Raw genomic sequence first — 20,035 nt, forward strand, 5'->3', positions numbered from 1 at the left:
TTTCAGCTCCAGAGTCATCTAAATGGGACTCTAACCGAACCTGTGACCCCACCAATGGATTCCTCGTTCGGAGAGCAATCCATTGGTGGGGTCACACGTTCGGTTCGAGTCCCACTTAGCGACCCTGGAGCTCAAAACGCGGCTGGAATTTCGGCCGCCAGCCTCTGTGCGCCTGCGAAGTCCCGGGTAGGCAGCACCGCAACGCTCTGGTGCGTTGCGGCGCCGTCTGTTCGGCATTACCATTACCACTAAGGGCTAGACCACGGCTGCTTCCTCCTTGCTAACCGAAGTTTGGTCGGCAGCTGAACGCTGGCGGCTACGGGCAGCACACCTCGCCGGCACACATCCCCCTCATCAGCCGGGAGCCGCGCGCCCACGACCACACCATCCCCAAGAACGCCAAGTAAGTCGCTGCGGACTGTCCCGCGCCTCGCCGCCGACGCGCGGCCCGCGCCTCGGAGTGCGCCCTGCCGGAGGCGTTTCAAATGTCGCCCCTGATTTACTAGCCTTATCGTGTGGCCTCGCATCGAATGACGGCTCCCGAGTCCGTCCCACTGCAGTGCACTGCCGTCCCAGGAGGGCCGCCAGACCGCCACCACGTACACTCCCGTCCCAACGCCACGAGCTAAGGCAGCGGTTTTTTAAATTTAAAAATTTAAATTTTTTTGTGAAAAATTTTAAAAACTTGGTTTGTTTTTCAGTGTACCTGCTCCTCGGCAAAATTTATCAGGATTTCAATCAGGAAATTCCTGATTGGTCAATCAGGATAATTTCTGATTGGAACATCCTGATGTTTTTTCGCGCACCTCTGATTGATTATTTCTGATTGGTACCAGTTCTGATTGACTATTTCTGATTGTGTTTTTTTCTGAGTGGACAGTTCTGATTGGTAAGACAACTTCAAACATCGGTAATATGACCATGCCGGGGCACATTCAAAATTGATGATAACTTCTCTGGGGGGTCAAAACTGAGTCCGATCCAAATCTGAAGTCCGATTTTCGATATCTCGTGATCAGGCCTCGATATGCTACTGAAGATGATGCGATGTGCATGAAATTAAAATGGCCCTAGTCAAATCGGCTGAACATGTCACATACCAAATTTGAAACCGATATCGCAAATACTTTCCATTTTATAGGCATCTGTACTTTGACACCATCAAAATTTTCTGATGTTCTTTTCTGATTTCTGAGCGGCAATCAGCAATCAGAAAAGCACTCAGAAATTTTCTGATTGCCAATCAGAAATCAAATATCAGGAAATTTCTGATTGGCACTCAGACATCAGAAATCAGGAATTTTCTGATGTCGGTACTCATTCAGGATTTTTTCTGATTGACAATCAGAAATCAGAAAGAATTCCTGATTGACAATCAGAAATCAGAAAGAATTCCTGATTGACAATCAGAAATCAGAAAGAATTCCTGATTGACAATCAGAAATCAGAAAATCAATCAGGAAAATCCTGATTTCTGATTGGAAATCAGAAATTCAATCAGAAAATCCTGATGGCATTTACACCGGTGGGATTGCCTCCGAAGCAGTGTACCGAAGTGACGGCGTGTGTAAACCCAGGGCGGCGGGATATTTTGAGCGGCAGAGTGGTGGAAGGCGGGGGTTTCGCTCTGGAGACGCGGCGTCGAGTCCGCCGCGGGGTCAAAGGTCGAGCAGGGCATGAACATGGACCAAGTGGCCTGCTATCCATCACGTGCTTAAGGCAAGTCGCGGACAAGACTTCGGAGGACGTCTTGGCGCACTTCCCTTCGCCGTCCGTCTGTCTGTCTGTCTGTCTGTCTGTCTGTCTGTCTGTCTGTCTGTCTGTCTGTCTGTCTGTCTGTCCGTCCGTCCGCAGGATGCGAGTGAATGGGACATGGAACATATGTCGTCGCCATGGGCTTCGCCGTGCGAGCCTCTCTCTCGCACTCGCGGGGCGCCCCGGACCAATCCCCGACGGGTGCGAGAGAGACAGAGCCACGCTCGGAGCCTCCGTGCGCCCACGGGAGAAAACGCAGTGGAGGCGGCGACGTTGGCCACTCCATTGAACGGCTGCCAACACGCCGTGCATGCGAGGCGCGAGGTTCGAACTCGGACCGCGCCCAGAAGGGCCTGTCGTCCACGTAGCCTCCTTTCTGGCCGGGCCGCGCTGGGTCCGCGCGAGGGCCGGGAGGAAGGCGCGGTCCCAAAAGTGCGCTGAAATTGAATGACGTTTCGAAATGCGCGTGGAAAACTCCTACGTGCAGACGGCGCACACGGCGTCGGCCACCTCGGGGAGGGGGAAAAGGGGGGGGGGAGGATGCAGTTCCAGCTATGCATTCTAAGGGACCGCCAAGCCGGGCCCCCGCCCCCCCCCCCCCCTACTGCGAGATGCCTTTGGTGACTCGTCTAAAACATCTTGATAGTAAACCCGGTGTGTGTGTGTGTGTGTTTCCTGAATGTGTTAAGACAGCCGCCGCGGCGTGTCGCTACCCCGGATCCTTCCTGTTGATCCTGCCCGGGCGGTCCGGACTGGCCAAACAGCGTTAACAATTCAGCGTGGCTTTGGCGGGTCCGGTGGGTACACTGCAGGCCCTGCAGGGGCTCGCGACCCGTCCACTGTAAGTAAGGCTGCACCCCGCCGAGCTATTTTCGCGATCGTTGACGAGCGCGTGGCTGCGCGTGGCCTGGAGCAGTCGGTCGCCGAGTGGGAGAGAGAGAGAGAGAGAGAGAGAGAGAGAGAGAGAGAGAGAGAGAGAGAGAGAGACGGCCTCGGTCAACGCTCTTTGCGTAGCGCGGCACTCGAGTGCAAGGCAATGCAAAATGTTTTTATTTAGGGATTTGAAAATTGCAATATTGGAGCAGGCAGGGCTTGCGCCGCGTGTCTCTCTCGCACCCTGGCGGGTCGCCCCGCGAGTGCGAGAGAGACGGGACGACGAGAGCCTCTAGTGGCTGGCGTGCTCGTGCTAAAAGGGGTGCACCGCACTCGACGCGGTGTGTAGAGTTTAGAATGCAGACCACCGAGCCTTTCGACCAGCCGGCAGTGTCCGCATCATGGAGTATCTCTCTCTCTCTCTCTCTCTCCAGATTCAGACCGCGTGTGCCGCGAGGCCTAGCTGTCAGCTGTTTGACGCCCTCCGAAGGGCCCACGTCCAAGCGGGTGGCGGCGGCAGAGAGAAAGAGAGAGAGAGAGAGAGAGAGAGAGAGAGAGAGAGAGAGAGAGAGAGAGAGAGAGAGAGAGAGAAGAGAGAAAGAGAGAGAGAGAGAGGAGAGAGAGAGAGAGAGAGAGAGAGAGAGGAGAGAGAGAGAGAGAGAGAGAGAGAGAGGAGGGGGATCAACAGGAGAGCCAGACCCCCGCACGCTGGACCGCTTCGATCGATACCCCAGCATGCTCCGCGTTCGCCCCTTCACAGACGGACGGACAGACAGACAGACATTCAGACAGACAGACAGGGGCTGAGCGGCCTGCCAAGCACGTTCTTTCAAAATTAGCTCTGCAAGACTTCCTCTTGTAGTTCCTGTTTTCTATTTTCGATCCTCGCCATCACCTGTTCCCACGGGACTTGGTTTGGAATGGGATGAGCTGACGACGGAGACGTCCGTTCGGTTCGCCGTCCGAGTGGTGCTAGGCTGCGCGGTCTTTTCCTGGAACGCTGCAACCCGGCGTGTCGGCGGTTCAAGCGTGGGGTATGTCCGACGCGCGGGCCGGGCGGGCCGGCAGGGGGCGGTCGCGGGGTATCGCCACCGCGCCGGGCCGCCGACCGGCAGTTCCGGTGGCGTTCCAGGAGAGGCCGCCTGGAGCGCTGGAGCGGCGGCAGCACTGTTGGGCGGCTGGAGCGGCGTGGAGTATCTCCGGTGAAAGGCCCCGCCCGACGCGCGGGGTATCGCCGCGGACCACGGCGCCACTCGCCACTTCACTTGTGGAGCGTCTCGTCTCGTCTTGTTGTTGCGGGGTTGCGCACAGTGGGCCAGAAGACCGGTGGAGGCGGCCGAAACTCTAGACGCGTTTTGAGCTCCAGAGTCGCTGAATGGGACTCGAACCGAACGTGTGACCCCACCAATGGATTCATCGTTCGGAGAGCAATCCATTGGTGGGGTCACAAGTTCGGTTCGAGTCCCATTTAGCGACTCTGGAGCTCAAAACGCGTCCAGCGTTTTGCCGCCTCCACCGCTCTTCTGGCCCACTGTGCCCCGTAGGGCTGCGAGAGAGACGGTCTTCTGCCCCGGCCAGTTTATGAGGCACGCCTCAAACGGCCGCACTGACCATTAGCTAGGCCTTCTCTGTCTCCGTCGCACTCGCGGGCCGCCCCAGTCGTCTTGCAGTGTGTGAGAGAGACAGAGTCCGGAATCGCTCCGCTGATGAGCCTCTCTATTAGTGTGTCGTCAGCCTAATGCGCTCGTTGGCTTCCCGTTTGACCCGTCGCGGTCTGTCTCTCTCGCGCCCCCGCGAAGCCACGCCTAGCAACGCCAAGCGCCCACGGAGCCTGGGGTGCGAGAGAGAGAGAGAGAGAGAGAGAGAGAGAGAGAGAGAGAGAGAGAGAGAGAGAGAGAGAGAGAGAGAGAGAGAGAGAGAGAGAGAGAGAGAGAGGAGAGTTTGGGAGGGACTCGCGAAAGCGGTTGAGAGGGGTAGTGCACCCCTTCGGGACGCCCCGTGAGTGCGAGAGAGACGGAGCCACGATGCACTGTGCGGTACGGTTGGCCACCGCATTTCCTAGGGGTGCCGCCGAGGCCCTGCTAGACTCGTTTCCGCTTCCGGCCGGGCCGTCACACTGCTAGTGCCAGGCGAAAGGTAGCGGCCTGCACGGGTCGGTTCATTGGCAGGCATAGCGAGGCTCCATTATGGGTGCCAACATTACGCATGCAGAGTGCGCCGTTAAGTCTCTCGTGTGTGTGTATGTGTGTGTGTGTGCGTGTGTGTGCGTGTGGCGCCAGCCAGTGGCGGACAGGCGCCAGCCATTTGCGTTTTTTGGTCGTGAGCCGGCAACTCGTTAGCTTCGATACATGAAGCCCCCCCCCCCTCCTCCTCACTTATGAGGGCAAGGGACACATAAGGAAGTAGCCAGGCGGTGGGGGAAGGGGGAGGGAGACACTCTCGGACTCATCAACGCCCCCTTGTGCCCCGCTGCAGTCCAACTTTGTAAGTCAGTGTACCGACCGCCAGGGGCAGTTGCAGTGTAGTGCAGTGCGTGAGCCCACCAATGGCTTCCTCGTTCGGAGAGCAATCCATTGGTGGGGTCACACGTTCGGTTCGAGTCCCACTTAACGACTCTGGAGCTCAAAACGCGTCTAGAGTTTTGGCCGCCTCCACCGGTCTGCTGGCCCACTGTGAGGCGCCATGCTACGCACGCGCTACTCTTAGTTTTACTAGTGTCCTTTCCGGAGTCCCCGTTGCCCCACCTGCAGCCTCCTCACCTCGTGCCCTTGCGAGAGGTCGAGGGGGCTCTAGCTGTGCCCCACTCCGCGCCCCAAGCCGTGCCTCCAGCACCCCGAGAGTGCCCTCTCCGTCGCTCTCACTCACACTCACTCGCCGTCTCGTAACTTCTCTTTATTTTGGCGCTTCCCTTCTCGTGGGGGTAATTGTTGGCGGGTAATTGTTAGGGGTAATTGTTAGGGGTAATTGTTGGGGGTAGTTGTCGGGGGTTATTGTCTGGGTAATGAGACAAGCGGTGCCACCAGGCAACATGCTTCCAGGACAGGTAACAGGCGGCGGCTGCTGAGCTGCGGCCGCCGGCGCCCAAGTTTACAGTTTGCGCGTCTGCTGCCGCTTTGTTGTTGTTGCTTCTTACGTCCGTGTTTTGTTGTTGTTGTTGCTGCCGCGGCGGCGCGAAAATGGAGTCTGATTGCGGCGCTGGCGCGGAGCCTGGAGCCCGTAGAGGAGAGGCTGGCAAGCGAGGCAAGCCAGGCAAGCCAGGCAAGCCGGGGCTGGGAGTTCGGTTCGATCCGAAGGGACGCTCCACGGCTCCACGGCCTCGCGCGCGCATGCGCGGACCAGGGCGCCCTGGGCGGTCCAGGGACTCACAGTGGAAGCTGGCGCCCCCTGCGGGGCCCTCGAGCCCTAGAGGGGCGTGGTCGCCAGCCCCCCAGCCCGCTTTGTCCCCCAGCCACTCGATGGTGTACCTGCCGGCTGCCAACGACCGTCGATGGAGGCGAGTCGAACCAACCTTTCAAATGCGAACCACCTGGGCGGACTTCAGTCCGCGTCGTGTGGGGAGGATGTTTGTTCTCGAGGATGAGCCAGGCCACTGCACTATGGCCAGGCCACTGCCCCTTGTGTTTTATCTCCCCGGACGAAAGGCTGCTCGGACCGACAACAGGTTTTCTTTTGGCGGGCGGCTTCCGCGGTGGCCGCGGCGGCCGCGTCTAGCTGGCCGCCCTGGTCGAGGAGCGGCCTGTTGTTTGGACTGCCGGGGAAAAGAACGCCCCTCCCTTCCCCCTCCACTTCCCGTCTCTTTCCACCTGCACCGCCGCACGCGCCGCAGCGGCAACGCAGTGGACCCGACCCCCCCTGATGGGCCTAATTACTCCAGGGCCTAAATAAGCCCCCGCCACCTGCAAAAACAGTGTCTCTCTGGCCTGTCCGTCTGTCTGCCCGCTGGTGCTACTGACCGCAGCGAACATCAGCGAGCACCTCGGCAGCCCGACTAGCGCCCCCACTCCACCGAGTCCGTGCCCAGGGCGGCCGGGGGGCCCGGGGGCCTCCAGGACACAGACCCACGCAACTCCGGGCCCCAGCGCCGCGCAGCTGCTGGCCCCCCCGGGCGAGCTCCCCCCCCCCCTCTCCCCCACCCGGAGCGAGCCCGCCACCCAGTGCCCGTGCTACCCCAGCCTGAACCCGGAACCCCGCCACACTCCAATTCTGCTCCCTGCCAACTCTGTCGCCACCCCCACCCCGCCTCCAAGCCCGCCCGCCCCGCCCCGCCCCACCCCGCCCCGCGCTACCCCCAGCGGCGAGCCACCCCGCCCCGCCCCGCCCCGCCCCGCCCCCGGGCCGCGGATCGATAATGGAGCTGCGCCCTGGACCATAATTCACATGCAAACGGATGCTCTTCCGTCCTCCCCCTCCCCCTCCCCTTCCCCACGCACCGGCGTAGCGGCGAGGCTCGCGAAACGAGTTGCTCCGTCGCCGCGCCTCGCCTCGGCTTGGCCAAAGCGCGAAGTGCGAAGCACGAGAACGAACGAGCAGCCCGCCGCTCGGAGCTTGCCGCAGCCGAGGGTCCGGGTTCGCCTCCCACCACCAGCGGCTGCTTTTTCGCTGCTCGCTTTCGGCGTGCCGCGCCACTGTATGCGCGCCGCCACGCGGTTTGCCTTTGCCCCGCTTTGCCCCGATCCGACAAACCAGTGTAGGTCGCCTGCCCCCGTCTCCGTGACGTGCTTGGCAACCTGCAGCGTCACCCCAAGCCCCCTCCGGTTTGTCGGACCACCACCGCACAGTGGGCCAGAAGGCCGGTGGGGGCGGCCAAAACCCCGGACGACGCGTTTTGAGCTCCAGAGTTGCCAAGCAGGACTCAAACCGAACGTGTGACCCCACCAATGGATTGCTCTCCGAACGAGGAATCCGTTGGTGGGGTCACACGCTCGGTTCGAGATGTTTTACGGTGTGGGCGTCGTGTTCCCTCCAGGCGCGATGCAGTCGCGACGCGGCACCACTCTGGTGATCAAGGGAAGTCGTCGCGTCGCCTTCCACCGCCACCCCTCTCTCCTCCCCCCTCTCTCTCTCTCTTCTCTCCTCTTCTCTCTCTCTCTCTCTCTCTCTCTCTCTCTCTCTCTTCTCCAGGTGCCCCGCTCTCTCTTGCCCAGCATCTTTGATCTCGCTGCGGCGGCCCACCCGAGGGGCCGCTCCGCCCCACGTCATCAACCCCAATCCTCTTGCCCCCCCCCCCCCCTCCCACCGCCTAAATATTTTTCAATCTCCTCCTTTCAATCTCACTATAACCAGTTTCCAGCAATCTTCTCCTCCGCCAATTACTTCACCTTTCCCATTATTTTTTCCCGAGGCTGGGATGCAGTGCGGTGCGCTCGCAGTGTGCCAGACTGAGTCCGTCTCTCTCGCACTCATGGAGCACCCCACATTGGTGCGAGAGAGACAGAGCGAGCCGGGCCGGCCCTTTGCTTGCTCTGCTCCCAGCCCTGCCTTCGTTACGCCCTTAAAAATTCTCCCCCGCGCCCCGAAAAGAGAGGTGCGCCTTTGCTGTCTTTCCGGGGAAAATGTCTTTTTCGTTTTCGGCGGTGTATGCGTGAGCATTACCATACGGCCGTGGGGCGCCCTGGGGCCACGACACCGTTGGGGCCCGTGGGGGCAGCCCTCGGGGCAGCCGGCCCTTTAAGGGCTAATTCCATTACCAGTGTGGCGCGGCGGCCCCCGAGCCGCCCCCGAGCCCCGCGCGGCGCGTGTGTCGTTGTTTGCAGAGTAATTGACAGCCTCGCTCTCTGTCGCTCTCGCACAGTGGGTCAGAAGACCGGTGGAGGCGGCCGAAACCCCAGACGCGTTTTGAGCTCCTGAGTCGATGAATGGTACTCGAACCGAGCGTGTGACCCCACCAGTGGACTCCTCGTTCGGAGAGCTATCCATTGGTGGGGTCACACGTTCGGTTCGAGTCCCATTTAGCGACTCTGGAGCTCAAAACGCGTCTGGGATTTTGACCGCCTCCACCGGTCTCGTCGAGAGATTCGGAAAGCGTCGCTTTCCTGGCCTATCACGCCCCACACGCTTCAGGCGCTCCAGGCTCTCCAGGTGGAGGCAGCTAAGTACCTTATCGAGTTGCTGGGGGGGGGGGGATGCGTGATTCTGTTCGCCACGCGGGGGCGGGGCGGGGCGGGGCGGGGCAGGGAACGCCTTCAGACATGAAACTTTGCGTCCCCCGTCGCCATCGCGGGTTCCATCGCTTTCAGTGCCCCCTCTTCCCCTCTCTCTTTCTCCGACGCTCGCTCTCTCTCTCTCTCTCTCTCTCTCTCTCACCGGAAGAGGCGGGGGCTCGTTCCCCCACCCCCGCCGAGAGTGCGACAGAGACGGAGGCGGGCCCCTGCGCGCTAGGCAGCGCGTCGCCCGCGTTGCCACGGCTACGGGGCGGGGTGCCTACCGCGTCGGGCGCTCGCCTGCCAGCCGGGCCGCCGGGGCCGCCAAGCCTGTCGTTGACATAAGCAGGAACACAGCCAACACGGGTTCCAGTCTGTCTCTGTCTTACCTGAGCAGTTGGCAGGGCTCTTGTACTGCAACAGTGTCGCAGCGGCCGAGCACCGTGCCGTACAGCCGTCCCATGCATTTCAAAGCGCCACACACGCACACACACACACACACAGAGAGAGTAAGGAGCCGAGGAAAGAAGTGTAGAGGAAATAGGAGGTTGGCCGGCGGCCGCACTGTCGCGTCCATTGCCGAAGTTGTCCTCTGCAGGCCGAGGCAGCCCGGCCGGGAATTTGGTCCACGAAATAAAAGCACGGCCCGACGACGGGAACGGACCGAAACGGGATAAAAATGGAATCAAGGGGAAAATGGTCCTGCGGCGCCAGCCACGCACTCACGCGGCACAAACAAACACCGCCGCAGTCTGCGCCTTTTGTTCCCGAACAAAAATCGGGGCTAAATCAGAATTACGTTCGATTCGCCGGGAAAATGAGTGGGACAAAAATGCGGCGCGGTGATGAAAGGGCGCGCCGAGTTGAAAAGGGGGCGGGGGTGCACACTGCGTGAAGGCAGTGTAGCAAATCCGCGTTTCCGCGCGCGGAGAGTGATATGTGTGCGACGTAAATGGGTCCCCCCCCCCCGCCCCGCGTCCGGGATTTCGACCGCCTCCACCGGTCTTCTGGCCCACTGTGCGGCCTAGGGGGGTGATTTTGATTCCCATACGAGGCACCTCGTAGAATCTGGAACGCGTTTTTTCCGTTTCTAATTACCCGCCAGTTGTTGCTCGGATCCCGGTAATCTCGGCGGCCTCTGCCATTCCCCAGCGCGGCTCCTTATTGCTGTGGGCTTGTTAGCGGTGTGGTGGAGGCCGCGTGCGGTCGGCACCCACCCCGACCCACCCCGACCCACCCCGACCCACCCGCAGCAAAGCGCCGTCCGCCGGCCTCGGCCTGGGCCGCTCCAGGCGCCGCAAAAATTGCACCTCTTTCCCCCAGTAGGCACTGCCCAGCCAGGTTTGGGTCGGTTTTAATATTTCTCGGGAATTTCCGGTAATTTCTTTCTTGCTCGGAGCGAATTGTAGCGGCTGGAAACTTCACCCCCCCTCTCTCCCCTCTCTCCCTCTCTCCCTCTCTCTCTCTCTCTCTCTCTCTCTCTCTCTCTCTCTCTCTCTCTCTCTAGCGTGTGTGCGCGCGAAAAGACGCAGCTCCGTTCGGCCCAAGGCCTCGCCAAGGTCGCGCAGTCCACAATTTCATCCCTTGGGCAGGCCTAAGCGCTATTTGCGGCCTGTCGCCTCCCCCCCTCCCCCTCCCCCTCCCCCTTCCCCTTCCCCTCCCCCCTCCCCACCCCCTACAAGCAGCCCCTGCCTCCGGAGCCACCCATCACTCGCGGGCCGATGCCGAAAGGGAGTCTCTGTCTCCGGCACCCGTAGGAGGCGCTCCATGAGTGCGAGTGAGACAAAGCCGCGTTCGGGTTGAACCTATGTAGGCCTACCGCTGCCTCCGTCCCTCCCCTTGCCTGCCTGCGATCCCCACGGAGACACATCCCGCCGCCCCAGCCGCGCCCGCCAGGCAGCGACTGTGACGTCACAAGAACTGCGGACTTTACATTCCAGCCGCGTCCCGCAGTCACCTCGCCGTCGCACAGTGGCCAGAAGACCGGTGCAGGCGGCTAAAACCCCGGACGCGTTTTGAGCTCCAGAGTCACCGAACGGGACTCGAACCGAACGTGTGACCCCACCAATGGACTCCTCGTTCGGAGAGCAATCCGTTGGTGGGGTCACACGTTCAGTTCGAGTCCCATTCAGCGACTCTGGAGCTCAAAACGCGTCGAGAGTTTTGTCCGCCATCACCGGTCTTCTGGCCCACTGTGCGACGGGCTGCAAGACGTCAACAAGAAGCCTGTTCGAATTTACCGCCGCGGGGAAAGTGAAAGACAGGCGCGGCGTGCTTGGGAAATTACGCGGGGCAAGTAAAGAGCATACCGCAGAGTAGCAAAAAGGGACGGGCGAAAACCGCGAAGAAAAACATTCCTCTCGACGCCCCCCTTCCCCTCCGCCATTGAGACGGGGCCAGAGGGCCGGGGGGAGGGGGGGGCAGCCGATTAATTCCACGCCAGCGAAATTAACGCGTGAAGCGAGCCCCCCAACCCCGACCCCCCGCCTTGCCCGGCCGCTGTTATTCGCCGTGCCGATTCCTCGCCACCGCCTTCTGACATAAGTCGATTACGGACCCGACTCGTCGGAAATGCATTTCCCGCCAGGGAAATTCGCCAAGTGATACTAAGACCGGTGGAGGCGGTGGAGGCCATTCAGCGACTCTGGAGCTCAAAACGCGTCCGGAGTTTTGGCCGCCGGCGCCGGTCCTCTGGCCCACTGTGTGGTGCGGTCTGCGAACACTAGGAGCCCCGCACCTGTAAGTGTGGTCGTTTGCTTTCATGGCGTGGCGTGGCGCGGCGTGCCCACCCCTATCGCCCGGCCGCTCCGTCCCTTTCGGCTCCCACAGTGGCGAGGCAACGCAAGAAGCCTCGGTGAAATGAGGGCCGAGTATCGACCCCGACTGCAACTCACGCACATACACACGCACACACACACACACACACACACACACACACACACGTCTCGCTCGGTTTTTTACGCCTTTAAACTGGCGACACCGAGAGAGTTGCGCTCGCCAAATCGCGCGGATTCGTTGTTTTCGCGGATAACCCATCGGTAAAGTTTTGGGGTGTGATTTGTGGTGCTTTTCTTGTGGCGTGTGTGTGTGTGCGCGCCCTTTTCCTACAGGGCAGTTTGATTTTCGAGCGCCAGGTTCACCCCGCCTGTGCGCGACTCACCTGTGGCCTCAGTGTAGGTCACACACACACACCCACGCACACACACAGAGCACTTGTTAGGTCGGTACATATTTCATGGTTTTGTCCGTGATATATTTCCGGCCAGGGGGGTCAAGATTGCGGGGAATCGCTAGTGCTGCCGGGTGCGGCACAGAAAAAAAGGGGGGCAGAAGGGGGGCGGAAAATGGGGGCTAGGTAATGGTTCCGTGGAGTGTGCCCCCAGGGGGTGGAGGGGGCTACGATTCTGACAGCGTTTCAAGGGGTGCCCAAGGAGCGGGCCTCCTGGGCTGCCTCGCTGGAGGCCGTCTGCGAAAGACGTCCTGTGTCTGCCAGCCCCGCCAGCCTTTGGCAGCGGGTTGCCAGCTCGGGCGGCCGTCTGGCGGCACGCCGCCGGTGCTCCCTGGGTGTGACTGCTGGACAGGATGCCGCCGTGTCACACCGTGTCACACCAGTGTCACACCAGTGTCACACCAGTGTCACACCAGTGTCACACCCGTCGCATCTGCGCTCACACCACGCCGCCTCCCCCGTTTTGTTCGCCATCCATTATTCACGTTCTATTGCGTTATTCTACAAGTTGGCTTTGGTCTTCCTGTGTGTGTGTGTGTCTGTGTGTGTGGTGGGGTTTAAGCCTGCCCCACCGTAGGGGCGGTCCCGGTTTTTATGCCTTTCCGTACCTCTGCCATGAGTGAGCGGTTGCTGCCCGGTGTGTGTATCTCTAGGCCAGCGCTCTGGCACATGCAAATACCCCCCCCCCCCTTTCCCGCACACACACACTCAGACAGACAGGCGCGTGTGTGTGCCTGTTGCTGTGCATACATTATTTAGCGATCCGGGTCCGGCATGAATCCTATGCGTCGTCCTGTGTACCCGCGTTTACCAGTGTACCGCCTCAACAGCGGTGCTCCGTTTTTTCATGTCTCCCGTTTCTCGTTTTTCGAGATGTTTTAATTCTTGTTCCGTTTCGGCCGACGTCGCGTCGAGGCGAGACGGCCGACGATTTCATCTGGTTATGCGTTCCTGAGAGGGCCGGGCGGGCGAAGCCCCCCCCCCCCTTTTCGCTCTATCAATTTATTTGCCCGTCCGATCGCTGGGGCGCGCAGCTCGGCCGGCCCGGCCCGGCGCAGCCCCGCGATGGGGATGTTGGCCGGAATATCGCTGAATGAATTAAAAGTGGCATCAACTCGGAGGCAACTTCACCGACTGCTGCACTGGCTTGGCGGACAGGACGCTGACAGGCTTTCCACCCCAAAGCCCGCCCGCCTGCCCGCCTGCCCGCCACTTTCGGCGACTTCCAAAGAACTTGCCAGCCTCTCTTTCATTCTCCACTTTCTGGTTGTTTCGCGTCTGTCCGTCCGTCTGTCTGCCTGTCTGTCTGTCTGTCTGTCTGTCTGTCTGTCTGCTCGATGCACTTCCCGCTAATAATCCAGTGACTCCAGCGTCGCTCCAGCGGCGGCCACGCGGTCCCCGAGGGGTCGCTTGCCCCAGTTTCGTTCGGCCTACTCGCCCACTGCCGCTCACTGCGCTCCTTAAATTTCTCCCTGAAAAGTTTGCAAGCGGTGGTTCGAACCCACGACCCTCACTTTGTGGAATCGACCACGCTATCCGCTCGGCCACCGGTGACGTTGAAGTCTCGCGGCACTCGGAAGCCACGAGGAGCCCCTCCGTCAGGCCGGAGCGAGGGGCGCGTTCGTCTGTCCGCGCACGCGTGAGCGTGTCTGGGGCGGGGCGGGGCGGGGCGGGGCGGGGCGGGGGGGGCGCTCGCGTGACGCACGCGACTCGTAAAGGAGGGGTAAGTCATATCGTGGATCGGCGTGTGCTGCCCCCTGTAGGGGCGGAAAGGAGCGTAAAAAAAATATTTTTAAAAACATTAAACAAAAATAGAAAAAAATGCTCGCGGGCAGGTGTAATGACGGCGGCGGGGACGTTGTTTTTGTCGTTGATTTTCGCGATTTCGACGGGATTTTCTTTTTTCGCGACTGCCGCCGTTGTTCTCTCCCGCTTTCGCGTTCCTACCGCTGAGTTTTCGTCGAGGTTTTTACTCCCTGCGGCCGCCCCGCCCCGCCCCGCGCTACGCACAGCCCGTGTTACAGTGGTGCGTATTTCCCAGGGCGAGCGTGAAGGGGCCCGCCTTGGCTCGCGGGCCGTACCACGCACTGCGTACTGCGGAGCCGGCTGGGCTAAGAGAGATTGATAAGCAGGGGGCAGCGGGGCTCACGGACAGACGGACAGACAGACAGACAGACAGACAGACAGACAGACAGACAGAGGCGTTACTTTTCCGGTGACGGCCAGCCAATCGCGTGCGAGTCTGGCGTTGGACAAAGGCACGCGTGAGTGCCGAGCCATGAGCCGCGGCGCGACGTTCGTCTGGTTTGCCGCTGAGGACCCCGGTTCGACTCCCCGCTGCTCCATTCCTCTTTTTACTGCTTCTGCGGCTGCGGATATACCGCATGTTCTCGTTCTGGCGCGTCTCGCTTGGTGGCAACGCTTGCCAAGTGCCGCCCCACATGGCTTCCTTTTACTTCCGGTTTACTTCCAGTTCACTTCCGGCCTTGTCCGTTTTCAGCGAGACGCTCTGCTGTCCGGGCTGTCAATGCAGCCCTTCCCGAATCTGCAATGACGCGCTGCCCCCCCCCCTCTCTCTCTCTCTCTCTCTCTCTCTCTCTCTCTCTCTCTCTCTCTCTCTCTCTCTCTCTCTCTCTCTCTGCCACCCGTCGCATCGGTCGGTGCGGTGGGATCATCCTGAATATCGGGCTAAGTGGTTTAGGCCGCCGCCCCCTTTCCCGCTCCGGACCCCGGGATTAAACCCCTTCGGAGCCTTTCCCAAGGCACGACCCCCCCCCCCCCCCACCCGGGCTGTCTCCAAGCCGTTGGTGACAGCCTCGACCACCGCTAATGGATTGCCGCGCCGTAGGCGGAAGAGGCAGGGGCGCATCGGGCAGTAGTACGGGTGCCACCTCGGTGCCACGACACCGTTACTACCAGTGCACAGCGGGCCAGAAGGCCGGCGGAGGTGGTCTAAATCACGGACGCGTTTTGAGCTCCAGAGTCGCTAAATGGGCTTCGAACCGAACGTGTGACCCCACCAATGGATTGCTCTCCGAACGAGGAATCCATTGGTGGGGTCACACGTTCGGTTCGAGTCCTGCTTAGCGACTCTGCAGCTCAAAACGCGTGTAGAGTTTCGGCCGCCTGCGCCGGTCTCCTGGCCCACTGTGTCGCGACCCGACCTGAACCAAAGCACGCACTCCGCGTGTGCTCCACAAAGGCGGCGGTGAAAGACGCGACCTGCACCATTAGGCCGTCAAATGTTTCTCCAGCAGGCCGGCTGGAGGCTGGAGGCTCCAGGCCCTTGACTCCCCTCCGCCCGCATCTTCACGCCGCGGCCTCTCCCTGTCCCTCTCCCTCCCTATCTCCGTCTCTCTCGCTCTCGGAGTGACGGATGACTCCGGCAGGGCCCCCAGACACCCCCTCCCCTCCCCGATCCTCGTTTCACACGCTGCCGCGCCGCTACACTGTGTGGACGCCGAACACACTTCCACCGCGCGCTGCAGGGCTGCTGCACCCAGCGTGTCTCGTAATTTTCCTATTTTCTATTTATTTTTTTTCTCCAAGAAAATAATCAAGAAAATCTCTTTGTATACAATAGCAACAAACAGTTTGGATCAAAATTATTTTTCCTTAAAAACCCGGAAAAAAGTTATTTTCTCTTGACTCAAGAAGTCGTTTTTTGGGTGAGGCTGGCAACGCGATATTGCTACACGCCCCCAAGTCAAGGCGGGAACGGGGGGCGGGGGATGGCGGCGCGAAATATGCGCCTGTGTAATTCGACCTGCTTATTCGGCGCCGAGTTATGTTCCCCCGAACCGCCACACCGTGTGGCCCCACACCTGCCCGCCGGGCCGGGGGGAATCGCGGGAAAACGGGGCAACGCCCCCACTGTAAGTCGCATAGTGTCCATGTTGGAGGAAATCCTTCCAGGAGACGGAGTGAAGCCGTTCGACAGTGGGCCAGAAGACCGGTGGATGCGGTCACAATCCCGGACGCGTTTTGAGCTCCATAGAGTCGCTAAATGGGACTCGAACGGAGCGTGTGACCCCACCAATGGATTGCTCTCCGAACGAGGAATTCATTGGTGGGGCCACACGTTCGGTTCGAGTGCCATTTAGCGACGCTGGAGCTCGACGCGCGTCTGGAGTTTCGGTCGCCGGCGCCGCTCTTACTTTTCTCTGGAAGGTAGTTCCCGGGTGAAGCGGCCCACAAAGTTTTCCCCTCAGTGTCCTCCACCACCGACCGGCACCGGCATGGTCGCCGTCGTGGACCCAATATCCGGCCAGCAACAACCGCCCTCTTTTATTACTGCGAGGCGTGCAGTATCTTTCGGCGGGCAGGCCGTGGGATGTCTCCCTCGCGCCGGCGGGGCGTGCCCGGCGTGCCCGGCGTGCCGTGGCGATGTGAGGGAGCCAAGGCGAGGCGAACGCTCCGCAGCATCGCACCACGGCACGGCGTGCACGGCGTCCCGGGCCCGCCGCAACGACCCGGGTAGTAGGGGTAGGTCCAGGCCGCCCGGCAGGCTGGCAGGCTGGCAGGCACCCGGTACCGCCGGGAGGGGGTAGCGGCCGTGGCGGCGGGGTGGGGGTACCGGCCGTACCGGCGTGCTGGGGAGGGGAGGGGAGGGGGCAGCTCGAAGTTGTTGCCGGGGCGGCGGCCCGGCCGGCGGGTAGGCGAGGCAGGCGAAGGCGGGTACCAGGGGTACTGGCCGAAGGGAGGGGGTTGTCTGGCTGGATAGGTCGTCGCCCTTGTCTGCGCGTCCCTCGTCTGTCCGTCTGTCTGCCCGCCGTCTGTCGCGCTCCTCCTCCGTCTTCCGCGTGTTCGATCAAGTCCGTCCGGGCGGTCCACAGTGGGCTAGAAGACCGGTGGAGGCGGCATAAACTCTAGACGCGTTTTGAGCTCCAGAGTCGCTGAACAGGACTCGAACCGAACGTGTGACCCCACCAATGGATTCATCGTTCGGAGAGCAGTCCGTTGGTGGGGTCACTCGGTCAGTTCGGATCCCATGTAGCGCCTGGCGGATAGGCAGTCCCGTCGAGCAGGGCTGCATCCGGGTTGCCTAGCCGCCAGGCGCCATGTGCGCCATGTGCCACTATGCGCCGTGTCGATTCCCAGTGACGCGCCCATCTGACAATGATAGTGCACGTTTGTTTTCCTGCCCGCGCCTCGCCGCCGCGCCGCCTCGCCCTCGCCTCTCGGCCCCCCGGCAGCACACTCGAGCCTCGGCGGCTCAGACGATCGTTGTCGAATCGCGCGTCCTCGGCTTTCCCTTTGTGCTGCATAACAAGCCCGGGGCTCGAGGGCCGAGAGCCCCGAAAGCCTTCGGCCTTCGGCCGGCCGAGGCGGCCAAGGCGGCCAAGGCGGCGCTCGGAGGGCAAGCGGCTTTCAGTGGCGCAGCGCAGCAAGCTTGTTTACCGCCGTGAAACGTGAAACCCGATGCTTCAGCGTGCTTCAGCCGGCCGGACCCAAAATACCGCCCGACGGCCACTTCCTGAGGGCGGCACGTGCATTGTGGACGTGGAGGCGGCCAAAGTCCCGGACGCGTTTTGAGCTCCAGAGTCGCTAAATGGGACTCGAACCGAGCGTGTGACCCCACCAATGGACTGCTCTCCGAACGAGGAATCCATTGGTGGGGTCACACGTTCGGTTCGAGTCCCACTTAGCGACTCTGGAGCTCAAAACGCGTCTGGAGTTTTGGCCGGCGGCCACTGTGAGGGGCAAGCCTGGGGCAAGCCTGGGCGGCTGGAGGCTAGGCTGGAAGCTAGTTGGTGCTAGGCGAGCCTGCAAGCCCTTCGTGCCGGCCTCGGCCACGGCCTCGGCTCTGCTCGGATCGTCCCGGGCCGTGGCGGAGGCGGCGGAGGCTGTGAGCTTGCAACCCCCTGTCCTGCCCCAGTCCCGCCACCCCGGCCACGCCCACCCCTCCCCTTGCCGCCTGGCTCCCCAGGCTCCGCGTCGGGCTGCTGGCTGCCTGCCTGCCTGGCTGCCTGCCTGGCCGCGCGCAGCCTGCTCGCCTCGCCTCGCCTCGCCCGCCCAGCTCCAGTCGTGGACCCGCTGCGGACCCAGCCACATCGCGCCAGCGCGCCGCCGCGTCCTCGCGAGGTCCGTGCCTCCGCCAGCCTCCGCGGCCAGTGTCAGTGTGTGCGCGAGTGTGTGTGTGTGCGTGTGGGTGTGAGCGTGTGTGAGCGAGTGCCTTCCCCGTGTGTGGATTAGCGTGTGAAGCGTTAGGAGTGATCTGAGCTGAAGGAGCTACCCCATGGCAAGCCCCATGGCGCCCCATGGCGATAGCGAGCCCCGCCCCCCGGCCGGTGCCTTACAGTGCTCGGCAGGGCAGGGACCCCGTCACGCGCCACGCCCCACCAGGGCCCCGCCGCCCCGCCCCGCCACCCCGCCCGGGCCCCCGCCCCGGCTGGGCCCCGCCAGCCCCGCCAGCCCCGCTTAGAGCCGATTTGTCCGCCGGCCTTTGTTTGAGGGGCTGATTTATTTTTCATTCGGGTCTGCTCCTTCCGGCTGTCGGGTCTTTGTTTCCCCCGCCGGTGTGTGCGCGTGTGGATCTGGCCCCGGCGGCCGCGGGTAGCCGCTCAGCCTCGCCCCGGGGCCCGGACTCCGCGGACCGCGCGCGACTTCGCGCCCTACGCCCCCACGGCCTGCCCCTCGTCCCCAAGCCCTGCCACGGCGTGCCTTGCCGTGCCTGGCGTGCCCCGGAAGGCCAGATTCGTCCCCCTTCTGGCCGTGCTGGCCGTGCTGGACGTCGACGCGAGAGGCGGCAGACCGCGGGAAGCACCTTCAGGGTGTGGTAGGCCGCCCCGCCCCCACACAGTGGGCCAGAAGACCGGCGGAGGCGACCAAAACTCCAGACGCGTTCGCTGAAGAGGAACCGAACGTGTGACCCCACCAATGGATTCCTCGTTTGAAGAGCAATCCATTGGTGGGGTCACACGGACGATTCGGGTCCTGTTTAGCGACTCTGGAGCTCAAAACGCGTCTGGAGTTTTGGCCGGCTCCACCGGTCCTCCGGCCCACCCTGCCCCACCCCCGCAACGCCCCGCGCCCCTCGCGACCATTTATATGCGCCCCGCATGTGGTCCTGACCTGCCCGTAAACTACCTGTGGTTCCAGACGGCCCACTTTTTCGCCAGAAATAAAATATGGAGAGATTTGATGGCAGTGTGGCAACCGAGACGTTTACGGTGGTTCCTGCACCCTCGGGCACTTTGGCGCTCCCTGGGTCTGCCTGGGTCTCCCTGGCGCTATAGCGGCACGGCGGCTCGGGGTGGCCGGGCGGACACCCTATACGGCTATCCCGCTGCCTCACACGGGAGGGGTGCCATTGTGTGTGTGTGTGTGTGTGTGTGCGCGCGTGTGTGTGTGACTGTGTTTACTGTGTCTGTGACGCTGTGAAGCAGAGTTACAGAATCAGAACAAAACTGGATATTGCGATCGTTCGGGGAGGAAGGTCATTTCAGATTTCGCGTGTTTCTTCCCGATTAAATTAGAAATTTACGACAAAAATTCCGGGGTTCGACTGGTCATATCGTCCTTTTAAACAGCTCTTTTTTTTCGACTTTTAGTCCGGTGATAAGATATTAACTGAAGAGGCAAAGGGTGTCTGGACTGGCACCCTACTAAAATTCTTCCCAGGCAACAAAAATTGCTTGTCTGTTATCTGCTCTCGAGATAGCGCTAGATCGTGGTGTTTTTTCCTAGTTTCGTTTAAAGGGAACCCGAGGCGGGAGGGGAGGGGAGGGGTCCCTGCGCTAGGAACGGGTGGGCTGGGTCAGGGGTCGCATCTGGCACTGCTTCCCCCCCCCCTCCCCCTCGCGCACGCGGATGAGCTGAAGAAGCCAAAACCGGCAGGCCGTCCCCGCCAATGTAAGCAGGCCGGCTGCACAACCCGAGAAAGAAAGAAAGAAAGAAAGAAAGAGAGAACACTCTTCCTCCAGCCCACCGTGAATGCCGTCTACATCATGTCGGCCCGGCGAGCCCTTCTTTTGGGTGTTGTTTTCGTTTCCGTTTACTTGAGGCGCGCGGTGGCGTAGGTCGCGGCGCGTCGGCG

The 20,035-nt window shown here is 61.5% G+C and overlaps 1 protein-coding gene across 5 annotated transcripts in view; it reads left to right on the top strand.

The window, feature by feature from the left end:
• LOC117648046 (proton channel OtopLc) overlaps nt 1-20,035 on the top strand; it is a 51,370-nt gene that overhangs the window by 11,746 nt on the left and 19,589 nt on the right. For all 5 annotated transcript variants that reach the window (XM_034390203.1, XM_034390206.1, XM_034390207.1 and 2 more), the window contains exon 3: nt 303-403. In XM_034390203.1, coding sequence (XP_034246094.1) covers nt 303-403 — 101 coding nt within the window. The remainder of the gene's footprint in view (nt 1-302; nt 404-20,035) is intronic.

The sequence above is a fragment of the Thrips palmi genome, unplaced genomic scaffold, assembly GCF_012932325.1.
Source record: "Thrips palmi isolate BJ-2018 unplaced genomic scaffold, TpBJ-2018v1 HiC_scaffold_3, whole genome shotgun sequence".
Classification (NCBI taxonomy): domain Eukaryota; kingdom Metazoa; phylum Arthropoda; class Insecta; order Thysanoptera; family Thripidae; genus Thrips; species Thrips palmi.